Source organism: Dasypus novemcinctus, chromosome 11 (assembly GCF_030445035.2).
Source record: "Dasypus novemcinctus isolate mDasNov1 chromosome 11, mDasNov1.1.hap2, whole genome shotgun sequence".
In the NCBI taxonomy this organism is placed as follows: domain Eukaryota; kingdom Metazoa; phylum Chordata; class Mammalia; order Cingulata; family Dasypodidae; genus Dasypus; species Dasypus novemcinctus.
Window position 1 is genome coordinate 114,914,545 of NC_080683.1, and position 12,864 is coordinate 114,927,408.

The window sequence follows — 12,864 nt, forward strand, 5'->3', positions numbered from 1 at the left end:
ACTTCTCTTGGTGCTTACCTCAAATGCTATTCCTGTCTTCAGGTGCTGCAATGTAAAAACCACCTTTCTTTTTCCTAGGACATCCAGATCTTGGCAGATGCCTGGCTCCCTGACATTATCTTACTTATTGCTCACCATTTAAAGTCCTTTTGCCACCTCTTGAAATTCCTTGTGACTAAAACCCAAATCAGAGAATTAACACGGGTCACTACACTATGAGCTGAAACTGCAGAGAGACGTGTATTTTTATTTTCAATTAATAAGCGCGTACCCAAGACAGAACTAGCGAGTGCAAGGGCGCCTCAGCCTGGTGGGGCCAGCTGCACCTGGAGCAGGTGCAGTCGGCATCTAGAACAGGAGAGTTGGGTGCCACCAGGTCCGCCCCCGTGCCAGGAGCCTCAGCAGTCCCCAGGGCCACCTATCACTTTCAAAATGCCTTTTATTTTTTCAAGTTCTACAGTGCAGAGGTGTGTTACCAATTTTCATGCCTCTAAACATGCGCAGGGATAAGAGCCAAATATATTTTTACTAGAAGACGCTGTACATCGGGTATACATCTGGATCAACTTTCCACCTCAGTGCCCGGACCTGCTCTTCTCACTTCTTATTTTAATGGAATCAACTAATTTGGCAAATGAGGTTTTCTAAATTTATGTAAGTTTTGATCTTCTGGGTTATGTGATATATTTTATCAAAAGACTTACAGTCACATAGTAGAGAAAGGAGGAGAGTCGAGAAGAAAAACCAAAAAAATGAATTTCCCTGTTACTACATCACACTTCAAAAGATATATTCACATAGTAATGACACCATTATCCTGCACCTAAAGAAATAAATAATGCCATGAAATAACTTAAAACCAAATATTAAGACTAAAATAAATATTAAACAATGTAAGTCTACAAATCACCTATATGTTTAAACTATGAAATCCTATTTTTGAAAGTAAAGAAATTTGGAATACTGTTGCCAGTCCAGCCAAAAATCAATTGTAGCTTAGGTACATCAAGTTACACAAACAATTCATTCAAAACAAATAAAACAATTTAATGCTAAAAAGCAAATTGTTCCCTTTTAAAGATGTCTTTCTGACTGGGACCATTTTGCATACACGGAATTCTGAAGCTGCTTATCTTTTAAATAAAGTTAAATTTCAAAAGCTGAGAGCTTCATATTCTGAGCAAAACACCGTACAAATAACCACATTACAGATGCAATAATATTAAATGGTTGCTTAACAGACTTTTTACAATTCAAATACTTTTTCTCCAAGTTTGCTGAGTAACAATTATGTTTTTAAATCTTTATTGGATGGATTTCCAACAGTGGTAATGTAATTCTGACACAATCACTAATAAATATAAGAACCAATACTTTGACCAACAACCACCACAATGGTTTATAACAAAGTTGAAGGCTGCATTTATTTTTTTTCATCCACACCTAGCTTCTGCTTTCTCTGGAATCTTTCATGAGGAAGAAGTAGTAGATCCTTTCTTTCTTCCTCAGTATCTGGAATTTCTGAACTCTGAAGAGAAATTCCATTAGGCTGAATTTGTCATTTCATTTCTGTGCGTGTGGTTCTCTGCCTTCCTTCTCTTCAGCCTGTCACTAGGGAGAAAAGCAGACAAAACGTGGTCAATGAGCACTGTCTTAGCTGCAGCAAACCTCAGCAGGCCCCAGTAAGACACAGGCCCTGGAACCTTCTGTGCCACCCATGTAACAAGTGACCGGGTCAGACCATGGTGCCAGTGACCCACCTCCTAGTAAAAGTTTGCCTCTCCAACACACTGTGAATCTTCCTGAGGTTCATCAGTAGTTTTTCTGAGGCCTATTCCAGTAGGGACAAGTTATTATAAGCAAAAAAGAAATATACTTCCTGAATACGGAAAACTAAAGACTCCAGTTACCCTGGATGATTTCCAGAGACCGAGAGAGCAGGCAATCGTTTCGTAATCTTCTTCATTCATTGGGATATTATCATGGATGATGCTTCAGGGTTACTGACCTGAAGGCATGTGGGCCTTTTTTATGAGGTAAGAGTTCCTCATTCAGTCTATAGCTGGGTCTGCTTTCACAATTGGGTTAATGATTATATTTTTCTTTTTATCATATTTTTTTTTCTTTTTTGTTTTGTCTTTATTCATTTTTTTAATATTACATTCAAAGATTATATTTTTCAAATTAAACTAAAAAATGGTTTGTTACATTTTGGACTGACCAAGACTGTGATGGTTAACCAGCTATGCATCTAGACGCAGATGTTAGAGGAAACATATTATACCATTAATGAAAAATCAAGAACCAATATGAAGATGAAAAAAGATACTTCCTTAGAGACCACGGAGTATGTGCACTACTGCTAAACCACTGGGGTGGAACCTGACATTTTTAATGTATGCCAGTGATGAGTAGCTAGACTTACACAAACATGTTCATCTTTCCTCTAAACAGAGAGGGCGTAACACCTGGTTGCCCTTAAAAACCGAACTGCAGCCTAAGAAAGAGGGCAATCTGTAAGGCGGAAGTCCCCTCTATGACCCCTCCTGAGCCAAGTGATGGCTGGAGAGTTCTGGCCAGAACAGGCAGGGCTGCCATTGCCCGAGGGCCTTCCTGGTGGCAGGGGGAGGTTAGGGGACACCTGTGCTTTTAGGGACAGACCCTATCTTAAATACATGGTTGCACTGTTTTTCATACAAAAGCACTTACACATGAGAAAGCCCAAGTTTCCTGATTTTTCATGCATTCGATACAATACCACAGAGAGGCTGGTTTTGTATGGTGAAGACATAAAATACGTTTCAAGTGAAGTTCAGGAGAGCAAATGAAGAGCATAAAACAGTACAGATACAGTGTGAGAAGGCACAGTGTCTCTAGGGGTTATATACAGGGGCAGTAGGTCCCAAGTGCCCCAACTTAGGGTCTGATAAAAACGGGAAAGAAGCAGTAAAGGCTCGGATGGAGGCTGGTACAAGACCCAGAGAGGCCCTTGAAACCTCTGCCAAAGCTAGTGAGGATGGTAAAAGGATCTCAGCGGAGGAACAAAGGGAGACGAAATGACAGGATGAAGAAGAAGAAAAACAGAACAGGGGGAGAAGGGGAGAAAGAGCAGCTGGAAACGCGGGAGATGGACCCTCAGGCGCAGTCAGGACCCCGTACAGGCGGTGAGGACTGCGCCGAGAGGCGAACGCAGGAGCTGAGGCCCTGGAGCAGCTGGACTAGACGCAGCTCAGCGGGCCGCAGGCGGCGTCTTTAGGGGGAGGGTTCAGACCAAGCAGAGGAAGCAATGAGGGCACAGCCTGCCCAAGGAAAGCCAGAAAGGGACAGGAGAAGCGGGGCAGGGCGGAGCTGGCCCAACACCAAGGGCGAGCTGCCTCCTGCGCGAGGACAGAGCAAGTCTTGACCAAGGGCCGGAATCACTCCATGCCCAGGCCTCTCTCGGGAAAGAAATAGAAGTGAGGGCCTTTTGAAAGGTACATGCGATGAAAACAGAAAGGAAAACCCGTGAAGCAAGATTATGAAAATGCTAAGGAACTAGGTTAGTGTTTGTACATACATTATGTGTGCAAAATGAGATTTATAAAAGTACTGGGCCTGACCCTATGAGAAATCCAATTCGATAATATTTCTTGTAGGTTTACCATGTAGCCACATATCAGGCAAACTGGGGCGAAAAAACGCGCACCTCTTTGAATCCCAACCTGCAAGTGCTTGCTCTCTAATCGGAGCTGATCGGGCAAGCAATGTGCAGGCGAAGCGACGCTAAACGCGGCGCAGATCGAGGGGGGCAAGCTCGGGCGCTTTCTGGTTGTTACTCTGAGACCTGCCTCTCTTTGAAGTATAAGGGGCGGTATTCAAACATTATTAAAATTGCATTCACTTTAGAAGTCAGGTAATGAATATCAATATATATTGAATAGAAAAATAAAAAAATATACAGAGTAAAGTGAGAGAAAAAAAGTTCCCACAATCCCACTACTCAGAGATAACTACTGATATCTTTGAAGTATATTGTATTTTATTTATATATTACAGTATTTTCACTTAATCTATTATAAACATCTTACCAAGTCTCTAAAAATATTTGTATAATAAAATGAATAATAGCCATACAACCCTCTATAATATAAATGTTTCATAACTTAATTCTCTATTCCTAGAAATTTAGTATTTTTCCCCCATTTTTGCTTAAAGGAGCAGTCCTTTAACTGAATCTTTACATGTATGCTTGAATATTTTCGTATAATAGATTCTGTGAAGTAGAACTGCCAGGTTAAAGTACACGAATATTTTGAAAACTCTTAAAAAAACACATATTATAAGATTATCCTTCACAAAGGATGGACCCATTTTGTCCTATTACCTCAGAGTATGAGGGATATCTCTTTTCTTTTTTGATTTCTTAAAGCTTTTTATATGTTAAGGTATTGGTTTGGCATCCATTTTGCAACATTCATAGCTTATTGCTGATTTTAAAATTTACTGAAGTAATCTGATCAAAAAGGTTCTACGTCCAATAGGTTTATACTCAAAAGAATGGATCAGCTCTAAGAACATGATTTTCTGGGGTCTCTAAAACCTCACACTACCACAGTACTCAATAGCAGAGCTGGGAAGTGGGGTGCCTCTGTCAGGCTGCCCGTCTCCATTTCTGATGCTCCCCTTGGCCTGCTTCCCTAGTTCACCTTATTTCCCCACCTTCCAAAGACAATGAGTTATGACTTGGAAGCTAGGGCATGTGGTGTCTCGAGGTAAGGCTGAAAGGGTGGATTTCAGGCAGATTAAGCTTCTGAATTATCAGTGGTTTTTTTGTTCAAGTTAAACCTATTCTTTACTCATCATTCTGTTCCTTTATACTTAATTTATTTGTTCTTTCACATTTGTTAATTTTTATCTTTTCCTTCTCCTCTTGGTCATCTAACTTTATTTTACTTATTTATACATTTTTACTGAATTCCCCTTATCACTTTTGACATTGTTGCATCATTTTCAAGCTCTGTTTTAGTGTCTCCCACCTTTCCTAGTGTTTTACAGATTTATTTATTTTTATTTATTTCTCTCCCCTTCCCCTCCCCCCCACCATTGTCTGCTCTCTGTGACCACTTCTATCCTTATCAGTGGCACCAGGAACCTGTGTTTCCTTTTGTTGTGCCATCTTGTTGTATCAGCTCTCTGTGTGTGCGGCGCCGTTCTTGGGCAGGCTGCACTTTCTTTTGCGCTGGGTGGCTTTACTTATGGGGCAAACTCCTTGCGTGTGGCACTCCCCTATGCGGGGGCACCCCTGTGTGGCAGAGCACTCCTTGCGTGCATCAGCACTACGCATGGGCCAGCTCCACACGGGTCAAGCAGGCCCGGGGGGGTTGAACCGCAGGTAGGTGGATACCTTATCCATTGGGCCAAGTCCACTTCCCTTTCCTGATGTTTTAGTTTGCTAAAGGCTGCCAATGCAAAAACACCAGAAATGGGTTGGCTTTTACAAGGGGAATTTATTAGCGTAAAATCTTAACAGTTCTGAGGCTGTGAAAATGTCCAAATCAAGGCATCATCAAGGTATCATCAAAGCATGCTGGCTCATCAAATATTGGCTTCTGTAGATTCTGGACTCCTGCCACATGGCAAAGCAAAATGGTAGCTTAACTCTGCTTTTTCCTCCAGGCTTACCTTCTCCCCAAGCTTGGCTGTGTGCAATCAGGCATATGGCTTCTTTCTTCCCAGGCCTTGTCTCATTAGATGTTCTGATTCCAACCTCTGGTCTCTCTCTTCTCAAGGTTTCTCTGTCTTTCTGCAGCTGTAGGCAATCCTAGAGTCCTCTCTCACAGTGCAGGGTAAAATGGCAGCTGTCTTTCTCTGTGTGTTTCTGCTTTCAGTTCTCAACTTACATACAGGACTCCAGCAAGAGCCCAAGACCCAACCCGAGTCGTACCTGAGTCAAAGGCCTTAAGGCGATCTAATTGAAAGGTCCCCTAACTGAATCTAACCAAAAGGTCCCACATTACATAGGCTTACATGCACAGGAATGGATTAGCTTAAGAACATAATTTTCTGGGGTCTACAAAAGACTTAAACCAGGATACCTGGGCACCCTAAGAAGGAGACATGGTCTTCCATTACTCAATTTCCCCTCCTTTCATTGTTTCTGTGTTTTCTTTCTCTCAACATAATTTGTACTACCATACACCATTACACAAAATGTCTGTTTTAAAATATAAAAAATACTGTTATCATTATAATTTTACTGTTACCAATATAAAATATATGGTTAGCACTGAATCATTTGACAAACTCACATTCCCCATCCCAAAGTTCAGGATGTCAAAAGTTTCTTCTCTTTACCTTGTTCACTGTCATTATACATACATGTACTAGTATATTCTTCTAATTTCACACGGTAAATACTTCCTGGGTTTTCCCAGGTATCAAATATATTTGTGAGGCAGATGGGAGTTAATTTATTCTTGTCCTTTATCATGGTCATTGAGAAGGAACTAAATTTATCTCTTCATTATTTTAAGCAACCAACGTTCTCTCACCCTGATATTCTCGCTCGTATTTTCCCATTTATCCACCTTTCAATTCCATTCCCACTGCCTCCATCAAAGCCTCGGTTGAGATGCTGCAGTAGCTTTCTCATTGGCTCTTGGCTGTGGACCTCTCTCTCCCGTCTTCCTGACATGGGCAAAGAGCTAAGCCGTGAAGACCTCGTACACTTAAGGGATGAGCAAATGGGCCAAGGATCTACCCTGATCCAACTAAGAAGAAAACCATGAGAAAGTTGTGTGTTGAAGTCAACAGGAAGAGTTAGTGACACCCGCCAGAGACAGCATTTCTCAGTGCAAGCAAGAAAACAGTGGAACAACATCTTTAAAGTACCAAAAGAAAAAACTTTCAACCGAAAATTGTATACCCAATGAAAGTAACGACTTCTTCAGAGATGCAAAAGCTAAAAGAACTCATCTTCATTCAGTCAGCCAACATTACAAGAAATGCTAAAAGAAGTCCTACAGGCAGAAGGAAAATGGGAACAGATGGAAATATGGATCTACTCAAAGGAACAAAGACACTGGAAGCAGGAACAAAATGGGTAGATATATAAGATTTTTTCATTATTTCAATCTCTTTAAAAACTGATTGTTTTAGTAAAAACAATAATGTAGTGAGTGAGGGGTTTATACTATGTGTAAAAGGAAAATGTATGACCATGGTAGCATGAAGACTGGGAGGCAAGAAATGGAAGTGTACAACTGAAAAATTCTTAAACTGACTCTGATAAGTTAAGGATATGTATTATGAACCCTAAAGAAATCACTAAAATAACAAAACAATGAATTATAAATAATAAGCTAACAAAGGAGATGAAATAGATTAAAAAATTACTTAATCTAAAAGAAAGCATAAAGAAGGAAAAAAAGAAAGACGAGATGGGACAAATAGAAAACAAAAAGCAACATGATAGACTTAAATCCTATTAACAAATGCATTAAACATAAGTGTTTGCCTAATCCCCCCATTAAAGGCAGAGATTGTTAGATGGAATAAAGAAGCAAGACCCCACCTGTGTGCTGCCTACAAGAAACACACTTTCTATAAAAAGACACAAATAGGTTAAAAGTTAAAGTATGGAAAAATATATACCATTCTAATACCTCTAAAAGAAAGCTGGGGTGGCTTTATTAATATAAAAGTAGTTACAGAGCAAAGCATATTGGCAGCAATAGAGAAAGTCATTCAACAACAGTAAAGATGTGAATCCACCTAGAGGACCTAACACCTGTAAGCATTTATACACCTAACAGAGAACTTCAAAATACATGACATAAAAACTAAAAGAGCTACAAAAAGAAAAAGAAATCCACAATATTAGTTCAAGACTTCAACATCCCACTCCTAATAACTGAAAGAACTAGTAGGAAATTGGTAAGAAACTAAAAGACATAAATAACACTATTAATCAAAGTGACTTAATTGATTTATGAAAATACACTCCACCAAACAATAGCTTTAATACACATTATTTTCAAGGGCACTCAGAACATTTACCAAGACAGACTTTAATTCTGGGTCATAAATCCAATTCTTGACAAATTAAAAAAGACTCAGGTCACACAAAGTATGTTCTCTGACCAGCGTATAGTTAAATTAGTCATCAATAACAAAAAAATCTCTGGAAATATCACCAAATATTGGAAAATAAATAACCCATTTCTAAATAACCCATGTTATTAGAAAACATCCAAAGGAAAGAAGAAATCAAAAGGAAAATTAGAAAGCATTTGGAATCAAGTGAAAATGAGAATACAATATATCAAAATTTGTGGAATGCCACTAAAGTAGTACTTAGTTGGAAATTTATAGTACTGAATGTTTATATTAAGAGAGAAGAAAGATATCAAATCAATGACCAGAGTTTCCACCTTAAAAAACTAGAAAAAAGAGAGCAAGTTAAAATAAAAGTAAACATAAATAATAAAGATCAGTATAGAAATCAATGAAACCAAAAGTTGGTTCTTTGCTTAGATAAGTAAAACTGATAAACCTTTAGCTGGACTGATTGGGAAGGAAGGAGAGAAGAAATTAATTATCAACATTGGGAATCAGAGAGATAACATGATTATAGATTCAATATTAAAAAGATAATGAGGGAATATTATAAACTTCATGCCAATAAGTTCAAACACTTAGATGAAATGGGCAAATTCCTTGGAAGACACATATGATGAAAGCTTATACAACAAGAAATAGATAACCTGAAGAATTATTTATCTATTAAAGAAATTGAATTTGTAGTTAATCCTTCTGAAAAAGAAAACTCTAAGCACAGGAAGCTTTACTGGTAAGTTCTACTAAACATTTAAGGAAGAAATAGAGTAATGTCAGCAAAAATTGCGGCATAGGGGTCTTCAAATTTTTCTCATCCATGAAAGCAATGACAAAACAGGGAAAACTGTCAAAATCAACTTGTAGAATTCTGGAAATTAGTCAAAGCTTCTAGCAACTGGGTGGGGGGCGTAGTTTTTCAAGAAAAAAGGCTGAATCTTGATTAGAACAACAAGCTTTGCAACGTTTTAATAAGCTTCAGTTCCATCACCCACTGTCCAGCTCTATGGTAGCCTTGAAAAATAAAAGCCCACATTTACCATGAAAACCAATAGCCTGACAGCCATTGGAGGAAGCAGAACTGGACTGGAGTTTTCAAAGCCTCATTCTCAGAGAACTGTCATTATCTGACCTGTCTGGAAGTTCCAAGGAAGATCCCACTCGTAAGGCTGTATATATTTGACCTGACTTGGAGCTCACCTTTTCCCTGGGAGACACTTATTAGAAACAATTACAATGAACTTTGTGGTGCCTGAGGATGTGGATACTAGTTCAATTAACAACAGACTAACCAAAAAAGTCTAGAAGGCCTCAGATTTATGTATGTCTGTGTGCAGGAATTGAAGGCTAAGGCAGAGTTGTCAACTGACTGAGTGTTAAAGGTGTGTCTCAACATGCACACAGAGCCCCTTGGCAAAGACTGGGAGACTTACTGGTTCCAGGTATTTAAGGAAATCTCTGTCTAATAATTAGCTGGCCAACAAGCAGAGACTTCAGCAGCTACCCATGACAAAGAACAGACTTTACAGAATGCATTCAGAAGTCACCTGATAAAAAATAACAACTAAAACAAGCAGCTGAGGAGAGGACGGGAAAAGAATCTGACTCCTGGAACTTTTATATTATGTTATTTAAAACACCTTGTTTTCAAAAAAAAATTACAAAACATGCAAACAAACAAGAAAGTATGGCCCATGCACAGGAAGGAAAAGCAATCAACACAAACTGTCCCTGAGGAAGCCCAGACATTGGAGTTTAGTAAACAAAGACTTTAAATTGGGTATTAATATATTCAAAGAACTAATGGAAAACTACATCTAAAGAACTAAAGGGAAGCATGAGAACAATGTCTATAAAGAGAAAGAAATTACAAAACGAATAAAATACCAAATTTACAAACTTTTCCAGATAGCCAAAAAGGAGGAAATTCTTCTATAAGGCCAGTATTACCCTGACACTGAAACCAGACTAAGATATAATAAGAAAAGAAACTACAGGCTCATATCCCTCAAGACCAAAATGCAAAATATTCAAAACAAAATTTTAGCAAATCAAACACAACAACTTATAAAAAACAATAATACAGCATTCTGGGGTTTATCCCAGAAATATAAGGTTGGCTTAATATTTCACTAAACCCAACACCCATTCCTAGTAATAATGCTCAGCAAACTAATAATGGAAGGAAACTTCCTTAACCCATAGGGGTATTAAAAAAATCCACAAACTATGATAACCTCATGCTTAATGGTGAAAAACTGAATGCTTTCCCCATAAGATTATAGGAGGATGTCTACTCTAACCATTTCTATTTGACACTGTACTGGAGGTACTAGGTAGAAAGGCAAGAAAAATAAATAAAAGGTATCCAGGTTAGAAAGGAAAAAATAAAACTTTTTTACCTACAGGAACACCTATGTAGAATATCTGGTAGAATTTAGAAAAAAGCTATTAAAGCTAAAAAGTGAGATTGATAAGGTCGCATGATATACAATCAAAACACAGTAAGTCGAATTTCTATAAGCTGGCAACAAATAATTAGAAATTGAAGGTAATAATACCATTTACATATGAAATATGAATAAATCAACCAAATATGTATAAGACCTATACACTAAAAAATAAAAACGCTGCCCAGAGAAATTAAAGAAGATCTATATAAATGGAGAGATAAACCAGGTTAACAAATGAGATGCTGAATACTGATAAAATGTCAAATCTTCCCAAATTGATCTATGAATTCAGTGAAATCCCAAATGAAATTCCATCAGGTTTTGTTGTAGAAATTGACAGGATTCAAAAATTCATATGGAAATGCAACAGACCTTGAACTGTCTAACTTTGAAAAAGGACAAAGTTGAAAGATTAATACTACCTGATTTCAAGACTTATACAATTACAGTAATCCACAGTATGGTACTGCTGTAAAGGTAAACAGAGCAGTGGACCAGAATAGAGCCCAGAAACAGACCCACACATGTAGAGACAACCAACTGCCAATGAAAGTGCTAAAGGTCACTTAGTGGACACAGCATTGTTTTTTCAATACATGGTGCTGGAACAACTAAATATTCACATGTAAAAAAATGAACTCTGACTCATACCTTGTAAAATATTCACAAATTAGCTCAAAATGGACCATGGACTTAAACACAGAATCTAGAACTATACAACTTTTTTAAGAAAACCTTTATGATCTTGGATTGGCAAACATTTCCAGAGAGTAAAGTTATGATCCATAAAAGACAAAAACTGATAAACTGGATTTCATCGAGATAAACACAAACAAACAAAAACATAACGAAACAAACTTCTGCTCTGAAAGCACTGCTGAGAGAATGAAAGGGCAAAACATGAATCATAAATCTGGTAAAAAACATATTTAGAATACATAAAGAACCCTTAAAACTTTATAAGAAAACAAACCACCTAGAAAAATGGGCAAACGATTTTGAACAGACACTTCACTTAAGAAGATATACGGATGCTAAACCTCATTAGTTATTAGAAATATGCAAATTCAAACCACCATGAGATATACCTATACCTATTAGAAACGTCAAAATTAAAATGACTGGCCATACTAAGTATTGGCAAAGTTACAGAGTTAGTCAAACACTCATACACTGCTGGTAGGAATGTAAAATGGAGTCATCACATGGAAAACATATCTGGAAAAGTCTGGTAGTTCCCTAAGAAGTTGAACATGTACCTACTCTATGACACAGGCATTCTACTTCTAGGTATTGGCCTAGGAGAAATGAAGCACATGCTGATACAAAGAATGGTACCCAAATGTTGATATTGTCTTTATTTGTAATAGCCCCAAACTGGAAACAATCCAAGTGTCAATCAACAGGTAATGAATAAACAAATTGTGGTATATTCAGACAATGGGCTACTACTCAGCATTATGAAGGAATGAACTACTGGTACATTCTGACATGGATAAATTTCAAAGTAATTATGCTGACTGAAAGAAGACAAACAAAAGGAGAATACATTAATTATTCAACTGTATGACACAAAAATTCTAGAAAGTGAAAGCAAAGCAAATCAGTCAGGGGTAGGGAAAGAGTAGGAAGGAGAAATTCTGAATGGGGACAAGAAATCTTTTGGGGAAATGGATACGTTAATTATTTGGATTGTGGTGATGGTTTCATGGGTGTATACCTCTGTCAAAATTTATACTGTATACTTTAAATGTGTGCAGTTTATTGTGTATCAATTATAATTCACAAAGGCATTAAAAATACACACACACACACACACACACACACACAATGGGACCCTGTTACTTTTTTCTGGTCTCATCTCCTACTGTCTCTCACTTGCTTCCTGCTCTCCAGAAACGCTAACGTTCTTCCTGTTCTGTGAATGTACCAGGCACACTCCCACCTCAGGCCCTTCGTGTGTGCCCTCCCATGTGCATGTGACCCCAATTCCAGGTCCTTTCAGTCTTTTTCTTAGTGAGGGCTCCCCTGGAACCATATTTAAAATTGCAGCCTTCGCATTTGTCCCTCGCCTTCTCAATCCTTGCCCTTTCTCTATAGCATAGCATGCATCTGATGTGAACATCTTATTTTACATGTAAGTAAACCAAATGCTAGCTCCATGTGGCAAGGATTTTTGCCACAGTGAAATACTGTTCACTGCGGTTCCTAGTATTTGGTCTGGAACGTGGTAGGTGGTCAGCCAATGTGTATTTACTGAAGGACTCTGCCATGCTGGGCACCCCTAGCAGGCACACACCGTGTCTCCCTTATCACT

The 12,864-nt window shown here is 38.2% G+C and overlaps 1 protein-coding gene across 8 annotated transcripts in view; it reads right to left on the reverse strand.

Moving 5' to 3' along the window:
- Window positions 1-773: 773 nt before the first annotated feature.
- Window positions 774-12,864, reverse strand: part of AHI1 (Abelson helper integration site 1) — a 231,387-nt gene continuing 219,296 nt past the window's right edge. For 6 of the 8 annotated variants that reach the window (XM_058307518.2, XM_004468527.5, XM_004468526.5 and 3 more), the window contains one exon: window positions 774-1,611. In XM_058307518.2, the coding sequence (XP_058163501.1) occupies window positions 1,609-1,611 (3 nt within the window). In that variant the 3' untranslated portion in view covers window positions 774-1,608. The remainder of the gene's footprint in view (window positions 1,612-12,864) is intronic. The other 2 variants (XR_002798591.3, XR_009188071.2) reach the window with 2 other exon arrangements.